The sequence below is a fragment of the Rhinolophus sinicus genome, linkage group LG12 (assembly GCF_036562045.2).
Source record: "Rhinolophus sinicus isolate RSC01 linkage group LG12, ASM3656204v1, whole genome shotgun sequence".
Taxonomy (NCBI): Eukaryota; Metazoa; Chordata; class Mammalia; order Chiroptera; family Rhinolophidae; genus Rhinolophus; species Rhinolophus sinicus.
The window spans coordinates 36804181-36825651 of NC_133761.1; the positions used below are offsets into that span (position 1 = coordinate 36804181).

At 37.7% G+C, this 21471-nt stretch overlaps 1 protein-coding gene and 1 pseudogene across 11 annotated transcripts in view; one reads left to right on the forward strand and one right to left on the reverse strand.

Annotated features, from left to right (window-relative positions):
• Window positions 1-21471, reverse strand: part of ESRP1 (epithelial splicing regulatory protein 1) — a 63483-nt gene that overhangs the window by 23772 nt on the left and 18240 nt on the right. For 5 of the 11 annotated variants that reach the window (XM_074316408.1, XM_074316411.1, XM_074316409.1 and 2 more), the window contains 9 exons: window positions 20779-20877; window positions 20589-20643; window positions 18892-19002; window positions 18643-18775; window positions 18511-18553; window positions 16186-16487; window positions 13399-13617; window positions 10591-10789; window positions 6880-7048 (listed from right to left, as the gene is read on the reverse strand). In XM_074316408.1, coding sequence (XP_074172509.1) covers window positions 6880-7048; window positions 10591-10789; window positions 13399-13617; window positions 16186-16487; window positions 18511-18553; window positions 18643-18775; window positions 18892-19002; window positions 20589-20643; window positions 20779-20877 — 1330 coding nt within the window. The remainder of the gene's footprint in view (window positions 1-6879; window positions 7049-10590; window positions 10790-13398; window positions 13618-16185; window positions 16488-18510; window positions 18554-18642; window positions 18776-18891; window positions 19003-20588; window positions 20644-20778; window positions 20878-21471) is intronic. The other 6 variants (XM_074316407.1, XM_074316410.1, XM_019713384.2 and 3 more) reach the window with 2 other exon arrangements.
• On the forward strand, window positions 3521-4300 carry LOC109435434 (microtubule-associated protein RP/EB family member 1; annotated as a pseudogene).

Below are 21471 nucleotides of genomic sequence, written 5' to 3' on the forward strand. Positions count from 1 at the left end.
TGGGGCTTCAACTCAAGACTGGAGTTCTCATCTTACTGTGATTGAAAACTATTTCTAAGAAATTCCTTCTTTTAACAGCGCCGAGATAGCAAGTCAATGGTGGAACCATATACTCTGTACATGTAATGTAGGCACCAGAAACTGCACCAGGCACCCAGTGGAACAATGCATTCCACTTCTGACATTCTGATGGTGTAAGAAAGGTAGACAAAGATCTTTCTTATAATCAGAGCCCACTACCAGGAAGTGATTGTCAGAGTCCAGAAGGGGTGACAATTTGGGATTGGGCTAGAGGCCTGACACGGCACTCAACCATAAACAATTATTCATGCTTCTGAGCCTTCATAACCTTCATAAGATAGTCACCTGTCAATTATCATGGCTATCTCCCTATTCTTTTTTCCCAATAGAATAAAAAATATTTCCCATAACATTATTGAATGTTTTAAAACTTCCTTAAAAAATAAATACAATTAACAGTGGTTACAAGCTTCACTACTACTGGGATTCCAAAGTTCTTGCTCCCTACTAGAAAACTAGAGACAGAGAAGAAAGAAAAATATAATGCAACATAGCAACTGTAGTGATCATATAGGTTAGTTTGAGGCCACTTATCAAAAACTCACATATTGGTGAATGTACTTAAAACATTCAGTCTAAATAGTTTGGGAAGAAAAAACAGGACCAGGTATAATTTTTAAAATTTTGAGCAATACTACCTGTGCTAAACTAAAATTTTATTTTAATAGTGACCTGGTTATTGGCTCAATAAAGATTTCTAAAATAAATTTTATGAAAAGAGAATTGAGAACAAAGAATCACAGGCAATTGGACTTGGAAGGGACTCTAAATTTCACCAATCCCATCATTTTAAGAACCACAAAGGTTAAGTAACTTTCCCTAGTTAAACGAGATGAGACTAAAACTCAGTTCTTCCAACTTACAGTCTGACAACTTTCCAATATACCCTTCTGCTCCCCAAAAACTGAGCACAACGAAAAAGAACCTAAGATTAAAAATATGTCAATTCTGAAGGTATCTGAAGACTTCTGATGAAAATTGCAGAGTAGGTAGACACTGTGCTCGCTTCCTCCCACGGATACATCAAAATTACAACTAAAGTACAGAAAAAACATCGAGAACCATCTGGAAACTAGCTGAATAGAATTCCTATAACTAAGGATATAAAGAAGAAGGCATGCTAAGACTGGTAAAAGGGATGGAGATGCAGAGTGGGCTGGTCCCACACCCACATGTGGCAGTTAACAATCGGGAGGGATATCTTGGCTGCAGAGGCCCTCCCAGAGGAGCAAAGGGTCCCAGCCCCACACTGGGCTCCCCAGCCTGGGACACCAGTAGAGGGAAGAGAGGTCTTTATTGTCCTTGTAACATCTGAGTGTGAAAACCAGAGGGGCGTCTGTGTCCCAGAAAGACAATAATAAGTTGGTAGAGAACTAGGCAAGCACTGCAGGTCTTAAAGGACCCACAAAGAGATTCACTGACTGACTGACTGACTCACTCACAATGACCTTCAGCACAGGGGGAACAGCTCCAAAAGCGCCAGGGACACATGGGGAAAATCTGAATTGACTAGCTTCAGGACCTGGGCTAAAGGGGCAGGGGTTGGGACAGCTTTCTCAGGACAGAAGTTGTGTGAAAGCTCCAATGTTTCTTTGTTGAGCCATCCCCAACTCATTCCTAGCATAGAGGCACAGGTGGCACCAAATCTGAACACTCCATTAACCTAGCTAACATCATTTGCCCTGTCCTGGTGATTCTGAGATCTAGCCCTACCTAAGTTACATACTCAGTCTGAATCTCTTTTGGTGGCTTTTGACTAGCACTACAGACTTTCCTAGAATCTCTCAAAGTTCCACAAACCCTCAACAAGCAGTGGCTATCTTCAGAGTGTTCTCTACTTCTTGCTAAGTGGCCCCAAGCCCGGCACTAGTGGCAGCTGGCCTTTGTTCAGAGCAGGGTTTCTCCCAGGCGCCTCCCAACTGCAGATCACTTTGTGGCTCCTATTAGGTGGCCCCAGGACAGACATAGGCAGTCACTGACCTTGGCCTGCACCAGAGCCCCGCCCAATACACCCACTGTCCAGTTTCAGACCACAGCATGGTACCATCCAACTGCACCACAAATGACACAACCGAAGTGCAGAATCAAAGGCATGAGAGCCTCCAAAAGCGAATCCTGTTCCATGGGGACAGCCCCCACACAGCAGCTTGTCCACCGTAGTCATGGCCAGTCCTCACAGCCAGTCAGCCTGAGGGTCAATCCCACCCACTGGTGTGCCAACAGAAAACAAGGCTTAATTCCAACAGGAAGGCATACAAAACTCACATAAGGGGCACTTCTGGAGCACCTGGCTCAGATGACAATGGAGACTGTGTCACTAGGACTCACAGGAAGCCTACTACCTAAGACCACTATGCTAAGATTGAGAGACATAGCAGATCTACCTAGAGCATAGAAACAAACACAAGGAGGCAGCCAAAATGAGGAGACAAAGAAACATGCCCCAAATGAAAAAACAAGACAGAACTCTAGAAAAAGAACTACATGAAATGGAGGTAAGCAATTTATCAGATGCAGAGATCAAAACATGGATTATAAGGATGCTAAATGAACTTCAGGGAAGAACAAAAGAACTCAGTGAGAACTTACACAAAGAAATAGAAACCACAAAAATGAACCAGTCACAAATGAAGAATAACTGAAATGAAGAATTAGATAGAATCAACAGCAGATTATATGACAGAAGATTGAATCAGCAATCTAGAAGACAAGGCAGTGGAAAATAATCAGAACAACAGAAAGAAAAAAGATTTTAAAAGATGAGGACAGTTTAATTGACCTGTGGGACAACATCCGGTGTACCAACATTTGCATCATAGGGGAACAAGAAAAAGAAGGGGGGAGAGGGAGAGAGAGAGAGAGAGAGAGAGAGAGAGAGAGAGAGAGAGAGAGAGAGACTTAAAACCCACTTGGAAGAAATAATGACTGAAAACTTCCCTGACCTGGCAAATGAAATACACATACAAATCGAGGAAGCACAGAGAGTTCCAAACATGATGAACACAAAGAAAGCACAAAGACACATCATAGTTAAAATGCCAAAGGTTAAAAGACAAAATCTTAAAAGTAGCAAGAGAAAAGCAGTTAGTGATGTACATACAAGGGAGTTCCCATAAGACTGTCAGCTGATTCTCCCCAGAAACTTTGCAGGCACAGAATTTTCAAAATGATGAAAAGCAAAGGACTTACAACCAAGATTACTCTACTCAGCAAAGCTATCATTTAGAATCGAAGGACAGTAGAGCTTCTCAGACGAGAAAAATCTAAAGGATTTTATCACCACCAAACCAGTCTTACAAGAAAACTGAAAAGGACTTCTTCAAGAAGATCGGCTTTACATCTACATGTAAGGGTGCGTGTGAGGTCATGGCATGAGTGGGCGGGGTTGGGTGGTTTGAATGAGACGAAGACGGAAACGGATCCTCAGAGCCAGGCACGGGCAGTGGACATAGTTCGTCTGAGAGCCAAAGATGGCAGGGAATGTATATTCAGCACCAAGTCACCAGCAATAGCCTAAGTAGACATGACATGCTGGCCTGGATCAATGAGTCTCTGCGTTTGAATTCAACAAATATAGAACAGTTGTGCTCAGGGGCTGCTTATTGTCAGTTTATGGACATGCTTTTCCCTGGCTCCATTGCCTTGAAGAAAGTGAAATTCCAAACTAAGCTAGAACATGAGTATATCCAGAACTTCAAAATACTACAAGCAGGTTTTGAAAAGATGGGTGTTAACAAAAGAATTCCAGTGGACAAATTAGTAAAAGGAAAGTTTCAGGACAATTTTGAATTCGTTCAGTGGTTCAAGAAGTTTTTTGATGCGAACTATGATGGAAAAGACTATGACCCTGTAGCTGCCAGCCAAGGTCAAGAACTGCAGTGTCTCCCTCACTTGTTGCTTCAGCTCTGAACAAACAAAAGAAACCTCTCAGCTCCAGCAGCGCAGCTCCACAGAGGCCCACTGCAACACACAGTACTGCAACTCCTAAGGCTGGCCCAGGTGTGATGCTAAAGAGTCCTGGTGTGGGCAATGGGAATGATGAAGCAGCCGAACTGATGCGGGCAGAACTGATGCAGGCGGTCAATATAATGAAACTTATTGTTGAAGACTTGGAGAGAGAGATTTCTACTTTGGAAAGCTAAGGAACACTGAATTGATTTGCCAGGAGAATGAGGCGGTAAACTACCCTGTACTGCAGAGGATTGTGGACGTTCTCTAAGCCACAGACGAAAGTTTTGTGATACCTGACAAAGGGGCCCATGGGAGGAACAAGGAGAGTATTAACAGCTTGGACCAGCACAGCAACATCTGAATTCTTCACTCCAAATCATGTGCTTAATTGTAAAATACTCCCTTTTATTATTCTCAGAGGACTCACTGGTCTCTTTTCATAAGCAAAAAGCACCTCTTCTTAAAGTGCACTTTGCAGAAGTTTCACTCCTTTTCCATTAAGTTTGAGTTAGGGGCTTTTACCTAACAGAGAAATATTAACATCTACTTGGTTCATCTAGGGAACAAAGAGGCTCACCATGGGGCTCACCGAATTGATGCTGGTAACACACATTACCAGAGAAGGTGTTTTCATGTGATATGCTGAGGTGGAGACCTCAGTAAAGAAATGTAAAGACTCATTTGAATTTTAAGCTAATGTGAAATTTTGTCAGAGAATGTTTTAATAAATAAATGCCTTAAGAGTATTAAAAAAAAAAGATAAAAAATATGAAGAAAACGTAGGAATGAAAAAAATTCTCACTGACAAAAGGCAAATACATAATAAAAGCAGTGTTTCAACCAACTATAAAGCTAATACAAAGGTTAAAAGGCAAAAAATTAGGAAAAATATTACCTGATATTAAACTATACTACAAAGCTATAGTAATCAAACAGCGTGGTATTGGCATAAAAACAGATCCAGATCAACAGAACAGACAGCCCAGAAAGAAACCCACACATACATGGTCAATTAATATATGACAAAGGAGGAAAGACTATACCGGAGGTAAAGACAATCTCTTCAATAAATGGTGTTGGGAAAACTGGATAGATACATGCAAAAGAATGAAAATGGATCATTTTCTTAACCAAATACAAGAAGACACTCAAAATGGATTAAAGACTTAAATAAACACATAGGACTACATCAAACTAAAACATTTTTGCACAGCAAAGGAAACCGCCAATGAAACAAGACAATCTACTGAGTGGGAGAAGATATTCGCCACTGATACATCCGAAAAGGGCTTACACCCCAAATTTACAAGGAACTCCTACAACTTAAACCCCCCAAAATAAGCAACCCAGTTAACAAATGGGCAGAGGACCTGAACAGACATTTCTTCAAAGAGGACATATGAAAAGATGCTCAATGACACTAATCATCAGGGAAATGAAAATTAAAACCACAATGAGCTATCACCTCCTACCTGTCAGAATGGCTGTCATCAATAAATCAACAAACAACAAGTGTTGGCACAGAGAAAAGGGAAGCCTCATGCATAGTTCACAGGATTACAAATTGGTGCAGCCACTATGGAAAATGGTATAGAGGTTCCCCCAAAATTAAAACTAAAACCACCTTATGACCCAGCAATCCCAGTTCTGGGTATTTATCCTGAGAAATGCAAAACACTAATTTGAGAAGATTTGTGCACACCTATGTTCATTGCAGAATTATTTACTATAGCCAAGATATGGAAGTAACCTAGATGTCCATGCACAGACAAATGGATAAAGAGTTGGTATATGTATGTACGTACACACACACACACACACACACACACACACACACACACACACACGGAATATTACTCAGCCATTAAAAAAAGAATGAAGTCATACCATTTCTGACAACATGGGTGGACCTAGAGGGTATTAAGCTAAGTGCAATAAGTCAGACAAAGACAGACAAATACCATATGACTTCGCTTATATGAGGAATCTATTCCTCATATATGGAATCTTAAAAAAACAAAATAAATGGACAAACAACAGGAACAAACTCATAGAAACAGAGAACAAATTGATAATTGCTAGGTGATAGGTGAGAGGGGGGTGGGGAACTGGGAGAAAAAAGTGAAGATATTAAGAAGTACAAACTGGCAGTTTTAAAACATTGTGAAGGGGATGTAAAGCACAGCATAGGGAATATAGTCAATAGTACTGTAATAACTATATATGGTGTCAGGTGGGTACTAGACTTCGCAGAGCGATCACTTTGTAAGTATGTTGTGTACCTAAAACTAATATACTGTATGTCAACTGTAAAAAAATAAAAAATAAAAATTTCCTAGAAAACCAGAAAAAAAAGTTGATTCTAAAAAAATTCTTATTTTCATTCTGAACTTGTTAGTAAAGATTTAGGGGGGAAAGAATACAAGCGGTGCACAATTTAAAAACAGTTTTTATTTATTCTGGGTTGACATACGAATTCATGCTACTTAAAAATACAACTGTTCTTTTTATGGATTTTCTTGTTTTATAATTCATTCACTTGATACTGCTACCCTATTGCAATGATTACAGTGCCACTCACTTATGACCATAAGATAGGAGAAGGAAAAAATGTAAAGTTGTATACAAAAGTAGCCTAAGAGATCATGCTGTCAATACATGGTTAAAAAATAAACTTAGTCTGATTTATCTTAAAACAACCTTCTTGGTCAGAGATATGAGCAGAAATTGTTTCCTGCCATGATAACCTTTAATGTGACAGACAATATTCTTATGTGAACTCAGGCACTGGCTATCAAAGGAGTCCTTTGTTTCTGTGCCTCATTTCCATGTCCATCAGAGCCTTACCTGGGGTAGTATGCTGTATAGTTCATGAAGAGCTGAGTGCCCGCTGGGTAGTATGCTGTGGAGGGCTGCAGTGCTCGTGGATTCAAAAGCACAGAGGGCTGATAAATGGCAGCTTCTGTAGGAATAACTGCTGCAGGAGCTGGAAATGTGTAGGAAGGAGGAGACAGGCCTAAATAAGCAAAGAGAGAGAAACTTTGAGACATTTGTAATAGCTGACACATATGTGCTAGCACTAAAGCCAGAAAGTCACTGTTGCCTATATACATTTTAAAGAGAGACCAGTTTTTTATACCACACCAAGCAACTTCCTTTTGATTGTACACGTTAACACCTAGAAATAATCTCAAATCTCATACCCCCTCAACCTAAACAACCTTCCTTAACCTGAAATTTGGTAAAACCAGTACCAAGTGGACTTTCAAAAGTCTTCTCAACCATTTCATGACATGTGATAAAGTTTCCACTAGCGATCACCAATTACCACAAATTTGGAGGAAAGAAACATAGGATTGACATTTACTATAACTTCAAAGTAAAAGCTGAATTTTTTTTTTGAGAACTGCACTGCTATTCTACCTTAACCAGCCTATAGTACAGCATGAAATGAAAATGGTCATGATGAAACACTCTTCACCAATACTATGTATCATACCAAAGCATAGATTGTACCAGAGTGAACTGACTTAAAAGATCAACTCTGCATTATTCCTCCTACCTTTATGTACCGTGTTTCCCTAAAAATAAGACCTAGCCGGACAATCAGCTCTATCGTGTCTTTTGGAGCACAAATCAATATAAAACCCGGTATTATATTATATTAGTATATTATATTACATTATATTATATTATATTATAGCAGGTCTTAATAAGACTGGGTCTTATATTATACCTGGTATTATATGATATTATATGATATTATATTATATTATACCTGGTTATATTATAAACAAGACCGGGTCTTATAATTAATTCTTGCTCCAAAAGATGCATTAGAACTGATTGTTCGGCTAGGTCTTATTTTCGAGGAAACACACAGTACCTAAAGGTTACCCAGAAGATGGGCTTTAAAGCTAATCTACACTTTTCAAAACTGTTATTTTAAAAACAAAAAAAATCAAATCTGGGAAATAGCCTGGAAGAAATAGATGGTGTCTTCCTGAGAGTCAGCTAATAAAAATGTGGACTCAGATTAAATAGAAAATAGAATGAAACTCCTTTGTCTTCTGATTATCTAATATCTTCCCTGCCTCGTAACATTTATGTAAGACCATTGCTGGTCAATAGCTTTAACATGTGGGATGAACGCAACTATGCAGGCCATCTGTATCCAACAGAAAACTGAGAGATTACCTGAACTTGGAGTTCCTATCTTTAATTTTCATACCTAAAACCACCTAATCAATTTTGCAAATAGCAGAGGTCCACAGGATAACTTTTTCACATGAAAATCTCTATTGTCTTCTGCTCTTAAGAGTTTCCACATGTCTATGGAGAGGGGTAAGGCAGTTAGCTGAAGATGGGTACACAGGGCAAAGACCCACATATTGAGCTCATATTTACCTTTTGCGTACCTCCTTCCTGCTCACCCAAAACTGAGCTACATGTAGATAAATTTTTAAATTATGATCCCTGGCATTCAAGAGTCCACAAAAAGGCAAATAGGATAAACTGAGGCACCTGAGTCATATAGAAAACTATAAAGCTTGTGCTCATATCCTGCTTTCAAAACTATCAAGCAATTCATTACACGACAGTGCCTCATACCAATAAGAGAGGCATACACAGTAGGTAAGTCTTTTCTGCCACAAAACAAAAAGTAGAGATTTTGATAATTAGATAGATTAGGCTGCTCAGATTTGGGTATTCCTCAAATGAAAGGACAGCTATTCTCGTATTCCTAAAAGAAAATATATGAATGTATATAATCATAAACTAGAAAACTGGAGTTGACCTTAAAATACTCAACTTTTTGAAAAGTTAAATTTCAAGACAAATAAAGTTACAAATTTTAAAATAATGAGACTCTATTTTTTCCCAAATTTAACAAGAAACTCCGCCATGGGTTATAACTAATCACTATTTTAACTGCATTAGTCCTTGAGATTAGATAAAAAAACCCATACAATTTCTTTACATTTTTAGGTGGTTGTATAAATAGGCAATTGCCTAAAGTGAGTTGGCACGGGAAAAAAAAGGCTAGTAGAACAGGCATAACATTCGCATGCATAAATTGGAATTTTCTTTTTAAATGGGTAAACTCTTCCACTAAAATGGCAATGGCCAAATTTTAGTTAAAATTTTTGGAAAGTATTAAAAGTAAAGATATGGAAATAAATTTTATGTGAAAAAAATACATTAAAATTTTTTTATTTTATATTAGGGCTGATGAGGGGAAAAGGGAAGAAATGAAAGTGTTATGAAGAAAGTCTTTAATGACCACCAGGAAGAGAGAAGTAAAAGGATATCATAGCAGAAGAATTTTGGTTACACATAGAGGAGAAATTCCCTCATCTCACAATGGTTGATAATCATCACTAGAGGAAATGTAAAAGTTACTGACATTTATCAGTGGTTTACAGACAGAACACATATGACTAATATTATTTTAATATAACCACTTAAGCCCAAACATAAAGTTTCAAAACTTGATACTCATTAGCAATCAACTCTTAAATATTCACCAACAGCAAGCAGCAGATAAACGGAATATTAGCGTTTAGGAATTCCAAGGGAAAAAAAGGAGTAAGCCCCATCGAATATTCTATGAATAATATTTTATCAAACAGGCTTATTGGTATAGATCCCTTTTCACTAGAAAGTGATGTCCTAACACTCCCTATTTTATTGGAATCAAGCTCATAATCCAGTTTACTGTCTCAGTTATCTTTGGACTGCATTCCAAGCGTTACATTTTTTAAACATATCCAACATGCCTCCTAACAAGGTATGTCTTATTCAAAACCGAAAACTGTATCAAAAAGATTCAAGTTTTAATATCATACCCCCCGATGTTCCTTAGTCACTAACCAGACTTGATCTTCAGACTAAAGGGCTTATTCCTCTCAAACAGGATTCCAGATGGCTTGCACCCAGGTGCCAATGAGCAAGAGCATGGCTTGAAATTAAGCACTGATCCTGTGATCCAATGGAAACTTTGGCTAATTTACTTACGCATTTACATTTTTTACTAACTTGCTCATTCCAGATATCCTGAAGAGCTACAAAAATGCTCCTCAGGTTATCCTTTCTAAAAAAATACTTAATGCTCCAAAACTTAAAAATGCAAAATGGGCATAAATCAGCCTTCTAAAAAAAGCTTAATATGTTACAGGAAAAAAAAAAAAGAAGGAAGAAAACCGATCTAGCCATACTTAATTTTACCTTTAAATGCGTATTAAAATATCTACATAGCCAGGTTGCCTCCCAGAGTCAGTGCTTATCTTGAGCACACTAAGCTTCAGAAATCAAGTGCTTATTACTGGAAAAGCAAGAATATAATTTGAAAGGAGGTATTTGCAGTGTCTCTAATTATGGATGTCCACAACCAAGGTCTTAAATGATTATCAGGTACTACTGATTTCACATGGGAAAGCCTTATGTAATCACCTTGCCTGCCTCAGAAAGAACCAGGGACACAGAAAGATATGAAAGCAGCTTAAGCACCTACCAGCATATAGCGTAGAATAGCGCCAAGACCCAAGAAAAACTTACATGGTAACTTACATGGCGGTGGGGATAAGCCATTTCGATTTAAAGTGCCCCCCATTAACACAAAGTTCATTTCCTCAGCTGAACACTGAAAGACTTCAACATATCTGTCCTTCATGGTTTTTTTATGGCACTTCTGTGCAGCCATAAATGCTCTGTCCGCAGATTTCATCTGGATAAAGGCATCTCCTGATGGGCGGCCCTGAGTGTGTGGGGGAAGAATAAAAACAAAAGGAGACTGTCTCCTTCAACATGGAAATGGTTGCTTTCAAAACATGCAAAGTGACAATCACCCATAGTACAGACATTTTAGCCACAAAATCTGGGTGACAGTGTAATCTACTGAATTCTGAGTTGAATTTCATCACCTAATCACCAGAATGGATCACAAAACCTTGAAGGAACAGTCTTGAGAGCTCATAGCTAAAAGTGATCCTTTTTGGTTTCTATTAATTAATATTAGATTTACGAGGTTTGGAAAGGGTCTCCTTGTGACTGCCGTTTCAAAGTATAGTATTGTGTACTGAATTTTGACCTTCTGAAAAATCCGATTAAACCTTCGATTGAGAAAAGCTAGTAAAAGAACCACTATTAGAGCTTTATGAATCCTTCTATGGGAAACTGAACAAACCAGTGCTCTCTTTTGGCTCTCAGTTCTGTCACTGACCTGCAACATCCCTTTCCCTTCTCCCTTTTCCCTGTAGCCTGGTTGGAATGTGGCTTGGGGACAGGGAAGGCAGATAAGGAATTGGCACTTGAGAGGCACAGTGACAGTTGGTGAAAGCTGTATCATCAGCCTTGAATGAGAGCCCTTCTCTCATCTCGGCCATTCACCTCCATCTTAAACCTTGGCCAACGTGTTTATAGACATTTCTGCTATTACTAATAACTTCTAAAAATCCCCTATTTAAAACCAAGCTGGTAGATTTCTGTTCCACAGAAAAAGAATGCCTTAGTTTTATTTGGTATGGACATTTTATGGGGCAGAAAAAGACACAATTAGCTTATAAAACTTCTTCCTTATTTACAGATTTCTTTAAAAGTCTCTAAGGGACTATTTAGTGAAAATTATTACCATGCAAGTTACCATAAGAGTTACCATACCATGGAAATTAGGGACACCAGGGAAACCCAGTACAAGATGGAAAAAACCTAACATCTTTGAGGCAGCTAAGAGCTTATTCATCATCTAAGAAGCATTTACCCCAAGTGCAATCACAATAGGTCATGGGGGTCAATAACAGGTAAATCTGTCTACTGTTGTTAATTAAAGAATAATAATAACTCCTAGGTTATTAGAAATGGTGACTCAAAGAGAAACCAAACAAATCCCTGGTGATGCTGAATTGTGGGGAATTTTATTCAAAAGGCTCCCACCGGGCGGCTGGATGGCTCAATTGGTTAGAACGCGAGCTCTGAACAATAGGGTTACCAGTTCGATTCCTACATGGGCCAGGGAGCTGTGCCCTCCACAACTAGATTAAAGACAACAAACTGCCACTGAGCTGGTGGTGAGGCAGCCAGATGGCTCAGTTGGTTATTGCACGAGCTCTTAACAACATCCCATGCCGGTTCAATTCCCGCATGGGGTGGTGAATTGCGCCTCCTGCAACTAAAGATTGAAAACGGCGATTGGACTTGGAGCTGAGCTGCGCCCTCCACAACTAGATTGAAGGACAACGACTTGACTTGGAGCTGATGGGTCCTGGAAAAACACACTGTTCCCCAACAAAATTTTTTTTTTTTAAAAAGGACTCCCACCAGTGAGCCACGCTAAAAGGGTACCTAGTCAGATAAAAAGTCGCATAGCTTAACATTGAAAGTTAGAATGAGCATGTGCTGGTGTGGAAAACCAAGCAGGGGCTCAGGATATTTTCTGGTTGCTTATACCCAGTGACACGCACTTTCCAGGGAGATAAGATTATGGTTATGAATGTGACCAAATCTCCACGTGAAAAGAGAAAGCGGAATATGAGCAATTTAGAAAAACATTGGTATTTCCAATACAAAACTATATTCAACCCATGATCAGAAACATCTCATTTTCAAAAATTAATACAACTTTGCTTTTAATAAAAGAGTTCCAAAATTTTAAATAGAACTACTTGGTTTATAGTAGTTTTTAGAATTCTGTCATGCTTAAAATAGCACAAAATGCTGGCAAATTGTCCAGCAACTAATATTAATTTTAATTTAACCAAAAAATCAAGGGACACCCAGCCAGGAACTACTTTTAATACACTTAGGATATATACTTGCATACTGTGAGAATCTGGTTAGATTTTGATAGAGGCTTCTATGAAAATTAATTAATACACTTGCATGCCTGTTATGATCACATACTGTTCTAGGTGGTGCAGATACAAGTACTTATTGAGTTTGCACTCTACTAAACGTAATTTGATGTCTAACATATATATAAAATAAGCTGTTTCTAAATAGTCTATGGATACAAAAAGTACTCTTGAACACAGACAAGCTCATTGGTTTATATATTGTTTATAATTGCTCTCACACTACAACAGCAGAGTTCAGTAGTTGTAATAGTATAATGTTATGTTAGATTGATAATGTACTACGATACTATTAATTTGACGGATACTTATGATGACAGAATCAGAGCCTAATTTGAATTACCACACCCATGATAGCATTCTTTCTGGAGTTCATCTTAAAGACCTCTTGCATTTATAGTTAAATCTTTCCTTGAAGGCTTACTATACAACTGATGAACATTTGTACTTTTTTATTGGAAGAGCCTTTGATAATAATAAGCAAATCAGTTTTCCAATAATAAGCAAATTTTCTTACCTGGTGATTCAATACCATGTGGACCCCATGAGTTCGAATGTCTGTGGAAAACTCCCCCAAAAAGTCTAGGATGTCCTCAATTGTGGCTGCATAGGGAAGACCTCGAAGGCGTATACAGTCTCTAACATTTGTAGGGGGCACAAATTGCTGAGGTAGTACTGGAATAATGGGAGGGGTTGGAAGTGGAATGAGAGGGGCTGAGGAGAATCGATTCAGCACCTGTATTCAAAGCAAAACAGAAGTGATTTAGAGCCTACCTACTCCAATGCTATCTGCAGACAAGCACTGGCATCACTGAGGAGCCTGATAAAACTGCATAGTCTCAGCTGGGGGCCAGACCTAGTAATTATAAATTTACATTTTAACAAGATCCCCAGGTGACTCATAAGCATATTAAAGTTTGAGAAACACTCTGGAGAAAGATTCATGTTTTTCAGCCAGAAAAGCAGGAAACCCACTTTGTCATGGGCATGATGAGGCATATACCACACATAACACAATGCGCTTAGATTAAGGACTTATCTACTGGACAAATGCATCACTATCTGCCTTGGGACAAATATTCTTAAAGTCTGCCACTTTCATAAAAATCTGGAATTGGTATTTGTGAACTACTGTAGTAATTTATTAGGTTTCATTTCACTAAGTACAATGTTCCCCTTAATATTGTTTTCACATTCCACCTCCAAACTCAAGAAATATAAAGAGAATAAATAACCCAGTAATGGAAACACGGGTAAAACATAACTTTGGGTTATAGTAAAATATAATGCCACATTTATAATAATGTATAAAACAAAAGATAGAATAGCTGAAAAATGTAAAAATGAAAAAAATCATTTAGTGACCATAAAAATAATCACTTAGTTTCCATGTGAACTTTAGACACTAGCAAAACATAGGATCTTGACTGTATTTTTAAATACATGGACTTTAACTATCTTGAGAATGAATGACGCCAAGTACATTATGAAGAAAAAACTGCTTCCAGGTAAAACTCATATTACAAAGTTCTTGCCTACGTCTGTTTTAGTTTAGAACAAGCCTACTAATTGACAATACTAGGAGATCCTTGTGCAAACGCCATGTGTGGCAACCCCGAGTTTTTGGAATAATTCACCACTGCAGCCTTTATTGTCCATCCGATAAACTGAAAATGTAGATAGAACTGATGAACTCCCAAAAATCTACCCTAATTTCCCTGTCCAGTTTGCTATCAAAAATCAAAGAATAAATACAGCCAAAGAAATTTTATGACAAAGAGACAGCAAGACTGTTCAAAATTATACAAACAATCCAGACACTGCACAAACATTTAGGGAAGAACACAAATAGAAAATAAATGTGGTTATAGACAAATTTGACAGGAAATGGTCTAGTACCTACAGGATCTCCCAAACAGAGGGTGAGCAAATAGTTATTGAATGGAATGATTATAAGTAATGAAGACAGTGCAGAACCTATGACCACTTCAACACTTAAGCTCATCCACACTCAAAACCACCTTATGGTAGAGTCAGATAGAGGGAGCATACTCTATATCCAAACCAATCAATATAAAAGGTAGCCGAGTCCATTCTAGGCCATGGTTTCCATGAAACTGTTCTTCCAATTTAAAAATCTACAATAAAAAATTACATTTTTCCCCTCTAGTTTGGGAAGGGTGTATGTAATGTTTGAAGCCCTAAGCATGTTTGAAGCCCTAAGCATGTTTAGAGATTCAAAACTTATGATATTCATTTTCAACAACTGTTTACAGAATTGTTTAAATTATAAGTATGTTCATAGTGTAGGGCTTTAGAGCACCAGTACATTAGAATACAAAACTTACAATTTCACATTATTCTAGGTATAAAAATCAATTTGGTTTCCAACAGGTGAAAGGTTCTATTTAACTTTGGACAATTATTTTAAATCACAATATACAATGGGCTTTGCAGAAGCTACACAAAATCACAGAATAATAATACAATCAGTGTCCTAAATGCTTGCAAAAAAGCCCAATCATTAAAATGACTATGTTCTACTATGGGGCCCAAGTAAAATAAGTTGAAAGAGTCATGTGAAGCAGTCTACATGATCTTAGTTACCAAGAAAATACTAACCCTTGAAGAGAAATGTTCAGGTGATAAGAAGAAATGCCAAAAGGCTTGAGACCCTACAGGTAGTTTCATGCCTAGATCTTAGAATGTTTTCAGGAACTGATTACCCCATTTGTGTCTCAAAAACAAGTCAATTCTGAAAGTTGTAAGACAAAAGGGCATTTTACACTGTGACCAGCAGTTTGGAATTACTCAAGCCTATTGGGAAATAAATATGGCAAGATATTAAAATTAAAAACCTTAAAAGCACACACCCTATATTCAGTTCTAAAGAAATCAATCAGAAGTTGAGAGTGTTATAAGCACATTTATCTAGAAATTAGAAAAAAACCAACCCAAATGTACAACAGAATTTCTAAATAAATCATGTAGTTCCATGAGACATAATATTAACTTAAAGATTAAAATTCTGGGGACATGAGTACGCTTTCAAGCCAGGTAGTTTTGAAAAAATTCAAAAGTATGTCTACAGCAGTACTCCAGTTATATAAAAACACATGGTATTTTTTCTGTGTATATACAAGATAACAGTGACTATCGTTTGCTTATAGAATAAGACTTTTTTCATGCACTTACACTTTCTGTAGTTTCCAAATTTTATTTTAAAAATCAATAATGTAGGATTGTTTTTAGAAATAAAGAATAGAAATAATGCAAAACCACCAACATGCTCTTAAAAACCTACCTGCTGAACTTCAGCTGCTGTGCTCCTGAAGAGTTCAATGTATCTTTTACCCAACAAATCCTTATGCTTCCTCAATGCATTCTGTGCATACTCCTCACAAGCAAAGAGGACAAAAGCATCCCCTGTTGGCCGACCGTCTGGGTAGGTAACAAAGAGGATGCCTTCCTTCCCCCCAGTGATGGGGCAATGCTGTCCAAAGAAGGCCACCACTTCATCAGCTGTGGCTGTGAATGGGAGCCCCCGCATTCGGATAATGACTTGATTTTCCTTGGAGAGAAACTGGGCTACCTCATTGGATGTACCTAGGGAACACAAATACCAAGCACAGGGAGAAATGGTTAAGACATCAACTTTACCAAATTTAAAATGATAATATTTTTGGCAATGTCTTGAATTGTAATTAAGACCCACACTCCCAAATGAATTCGTAACATCCCAGGAATCAGAATTCTCTTCCCATAGATTTGAAAATTTTCCCCTACCATTTTCATAAAACATGTCTTAATTAAGAAGGTAGTCAGATAATTAAATCATAGACCAACCACCATGTTCTTCTATGGAGAGGCAATTAATCACCATGGTGGTTAAGGGCACAGGTCCTAGAGCTAGAATACTTGGGTCCAATCCTGGCTTTACCACTTACTAGGATATGACTTTTATAGAGTTTAACCTCTGTAACTTAGTTTCCTCATCTGTAAAATAAGGGTAAAATTACCTACCTCATAAATTGAGAATAATTATTATGTATAAAGCACTTTGGTGATTTTCCTGATTATTTCTTATTAAGAAAGAGTCAAACACACTCAAGTAAAGAAAATAGTTATAATGAATATACTTGGCAGCTAGTTTTAACATTTATCAACATTTTGCTTAATGCAAAGCATTTTGTATAGTACTGCCATGTAGCAAATACTCAAATGTACATTGTTCAAGGTCATAGACTAATAACATTTTCCCTTAATCATATTGTCCACATACCATGAAATCCCAGGCATTAACTTGAACATTAATTAACTCTGCCATCTGCAATTTACAGTGTTATGGAACCATGGAACCTCAGGACCACAGCAACTTCAAATATACTTTATCCCCAACCAGTATCAAACATTACTTTGCAAACTCTGGAAACACTATTAAACGTGAAGCTCTAAATTTGTAAGCCTTGATTTATCTCAAGAAGTAAGCACCAGAACAGGATTATACTAGCAAATATTAGGTTGGTGCAAAAGTAATTTTGGTTTTTGCAACTATTAACCTTTTAAACCGCGATTACTTTTGCACCAACCTAATAGTATAAACAGGATGCTATAACTGTAAGTTCTACAAATGCAAAGATTTTTACCAGGGCTATATAATTCAGGGATACAAATGTTCTCTGTATTTAAGTCAAAGTCACCTTCGTATATTTTGGCAATAGGTGTCAAAGCCTCTTAAAAGATCCACCCACACTCTTTTATTCAGCTATTCTACTGTGAGACATTTATCCTAATGGGTGGCACATAGAAAGATACAAAAATATCCATCGCAACATATAGTGAAGAGTTAGAAATAAACTCTAACTGCCCAACAGGGATGTTTAATACAAATTGATAGTACATATATTACTGTAATTAACACTTAAGAAAATTGACTAAATAGGAAGATATTCATAATGTACTAAAAGGAGAAAAGAAGTTATAAAGCAACATGAACAAAGCAGTAGCTTACAAAATAGTTTTATGTAGAGAAAAAATACGTTGGACAAACGATAGTTAACATTTTTTATGCATCAGTTATTTTTAAGTTTTAAAGTTATGAATCACTCAAGAATTGGATAAAAACTATCTATCTGTTCCTACTTCTTTCTGACCATACGCAGTAGCAAACATTACATATCCTAAAATACTAGAAGCCAGAAAGCTACCATGGCCACTGATGAATTAAGAAGTTTAGAGAAACTCTAGAAGCAGATACGCAAAAATTCCAGGTATTCTGGTACGGCTGTTTGAAAGTAGTTTACAGACAATTTAATTTCTTTCAAGAACTATACTCTCCCTTTATACATGACTTTATATGACCTTTTCACCTTATATTGTACTATTTTTAATGGCTCCTTAACTACAGTTGGTTAAGCCTTAACCAACTGTAGTTAAGCCTTAGGGCAAGTGTTATACATTACACTTACTGATACTATTTGGACATTTCTTCCTTCTATTTAAAAAAAAGTCAATTCCTATGTTTCATTGGGAAATAAACAATATTCATGACCTATTTATCTACCCTTGGTATATTAGTAAAATTTAGATTCTTATTATAGCAACATTTTATAAAAGGCACTCAACTCACCACCAGCAATTTTAAGAAAATCTTCACCTGTTGCTTTGTAAACCTAAGAAAAGAAAGGGAAATTAAATAGTTTCTGAGTCTTCTAATGTTCATATTCAAGAAGTTAAGGGTCTCAAGGTTATGAGGGCATACCTCAATGTACCGGGTCCCCATGTGATGTTTGTGCCTCTGTAGTGCTAGATCTCTGTGCTCCTCACTTACAAACCTAACCAGAGCTTCTCCATTCCTTCGACCTTGTGCATTCAGACAAAGTGCTGCACCTCCCCTTTGAAAGAACAAAACAAATAGCAGTAGGGAAGAAAATATAGCTAGAAAAAAATTATAGAAAACCCATTATCCCTTTGGGGTTCTTAAGTAAAACAGAGTTTATACAAAACCAACTTGGCAATATTGAGTCCTTTGAAGAATCTTGCAATATCTTGATCCGAAGACTGCCATGGTAAACCTCGTGCCCTGACTACCGTGTTGTCATCAATAAGTTCCATCTTGCTGCTGTGGATCAAGCAAAACTTCAGGTTGCATGACTAATGCTAGTGAGGCTGACCTATAAGACAATTTGCCTATTTACACATGAGGTATTATTTATGTGGAGTTCAGACAGACTTTAATATTGCCTGATTTACTTTGCAACCTCAAAAATTATGTAGGCACAGTCCAAAGTTTTCTTTAGGTGGTTCACCATAGAAAGACAACTGGCTATGCAGATTCAATACAGCTAGCTCACCCAGCAAACCATCTATCATCTGAGTTGTTGCTTGCTTGCCATAAACTCAGAAGGATCCAGGATCAACTCACAGGAAGCAGACTTCTCCAAATACCCTGATGCTTGTTAGTTCCTAGAACCAGGAAGGATAGGTTTAAATTCATTCTCAGAACTGACCAGCACACCAGTGGGCTTTAAACCCAGTTTGACAGCAAAATTTAAGATCTACATAAAGGTGGCAATTAATCCATGTCAGAAATGTGTGCACGCAGTCACAAGTCTGCCATTAAAATATCTCCTCTATCAAACTGGGGAGCCATCAGAGAGTGTTTATAGAAATGCTTCGGAGTGCCCACACCTTAATGAGTCATTTGCAAATCACCTATATCTTGACACCTTTTGATGTTCTATTCCTTCCATAGCCACATTTTCAGTACTCCTAGGACATTTTCCTAATGAGTCATTTTCTCCACAACTAAACAGGCCTCAAAGTCTCTCTGTGGGCAAAGATGTCAGAAGCTTCTGTTCATATCAGGCACCAGGCAATCTCACGCAATTCACCACAGTGATTTCAAACTTAAAAAGGTCTACCTGTGATCACAAACAGAGATACCACCATTTCATACTTCTCCCCAATTATTTCCTTTGCTTTAAAGTAGAAGCTGATAGAGCTAACTCAAAATTATCTCAGTAAAGATTTTGTGAGGGCCGGCCGGTGGCTCAGGCGGGTAGAGCTCCATGCTCCTAACTCCAAAGGCTGCCGGTTCGATTCCCACATGGGCCAGTGGGCTCTCAACCACAAGGTTGCCGGTTCCACTCCCGCAAGGGATGGTGGGCTGCGCCCCCTGCAACTAGCAACGGCAACTGGACCTGGAGCTGAGCTGCGCCCTCCACAACTAAGACTGAAAGGACAACAACTTGAAGCTGAACGGCACTCTCCACGGCTAAGATTGAAAGGACAACAACTTGACTTGGAAAAAAGTCCTGGAAGTACACACTGTTCCCCAATAAAGTCCTGTTCCCCTCTCACCCCCCAAAAAAAAAGATTTTGTGAACTTTGAAAGCCTGTTTTTCCTTTGGAAGTTTTCCAGTGAGAGGATGGATAGCTCAGAGGCTAAAATAAGAATCATAGACCCAAACATATGATTTCCAAAGATAACAGTAACTAAGGATGCAAATATTTCATTAAATGTTAATCCCAACATCCAAGCATACTTTAAGATGCAACCTTCTTTTATAAATGACCTAATATTAAAAAATGGATAGTCAAAAGGTTTAGTAAAGTTACTAATATTAAGGGGGAAGGGGTTAAACATCACCATATAAACAAAGACAAAAATTAAAGGCTCAAATGGAATAGTACTCAAGTACTTACCAAGTTCCACTTTCAAATTTGTAATTTACTCTCTCTGGATCTGAAAACCTGTGATCTGAAAATGAGATCATACAAGTCATCATTTTAGCTATTAGGGAGACAAAGCTATGGAAGGAATTCAAAAGTATAGGTGAGGGAAAGAGGGTGGTTTCCAATTCTGTGTCTGCATTGTTACAATAGTAATACTTACTATAAGGCTCTGAAATCATTGCTAAAATTATATTCCCCATATCTTCAACTTGAGAGGCTCCATACCGGGAGACTGAACTATTCTTCTCAAAATTTAAACCTGGGAGATTAAGTCAAGGAAACATTTTGGGAAAGTAAAATGCGGTTGCTTCTAACCCTAAATTAAACACACAGAGATAAGAAGCCAAGTAAAATGCATCTAGAGCAGGGGTGTCCAAACTTTTTTCAATGTTTTTTACCAAGGGCCAAATGCGGTAAAATACACAAACAGCTGGGCCACTCACTCAAGGTGAAGTACGTATTACTTTACCTGGTTTATTTAAGTAAACTAAATATATTTTTGGAATTTGCTGCGGGCTAATTAAAAATGGACTGTGGGCCACAGTTTGGATACCCCTGATCTAGACGGACAATTCGTTGAAATTTCAGAATAGCTTATTCCCATCAATCTGGACTTTACCCACACTTCCTGAAATCTCTAGCTGTTCTTTTGGGTAAAATGACTAAATAAATCCTGTCTTGAGGTACTAGCAATAATAAAATTTCTGTTTATTGAATAGTCTCGAATGATTACTGAGACTTTTGTTTAGTTTCAAACTATGAAGTATACAACAAATAGAATCCTTCATCCTATGTATCTGAACAGCACACACAAGGAAATGACCACACTGACTTAAAAATATAATTAAGTCAG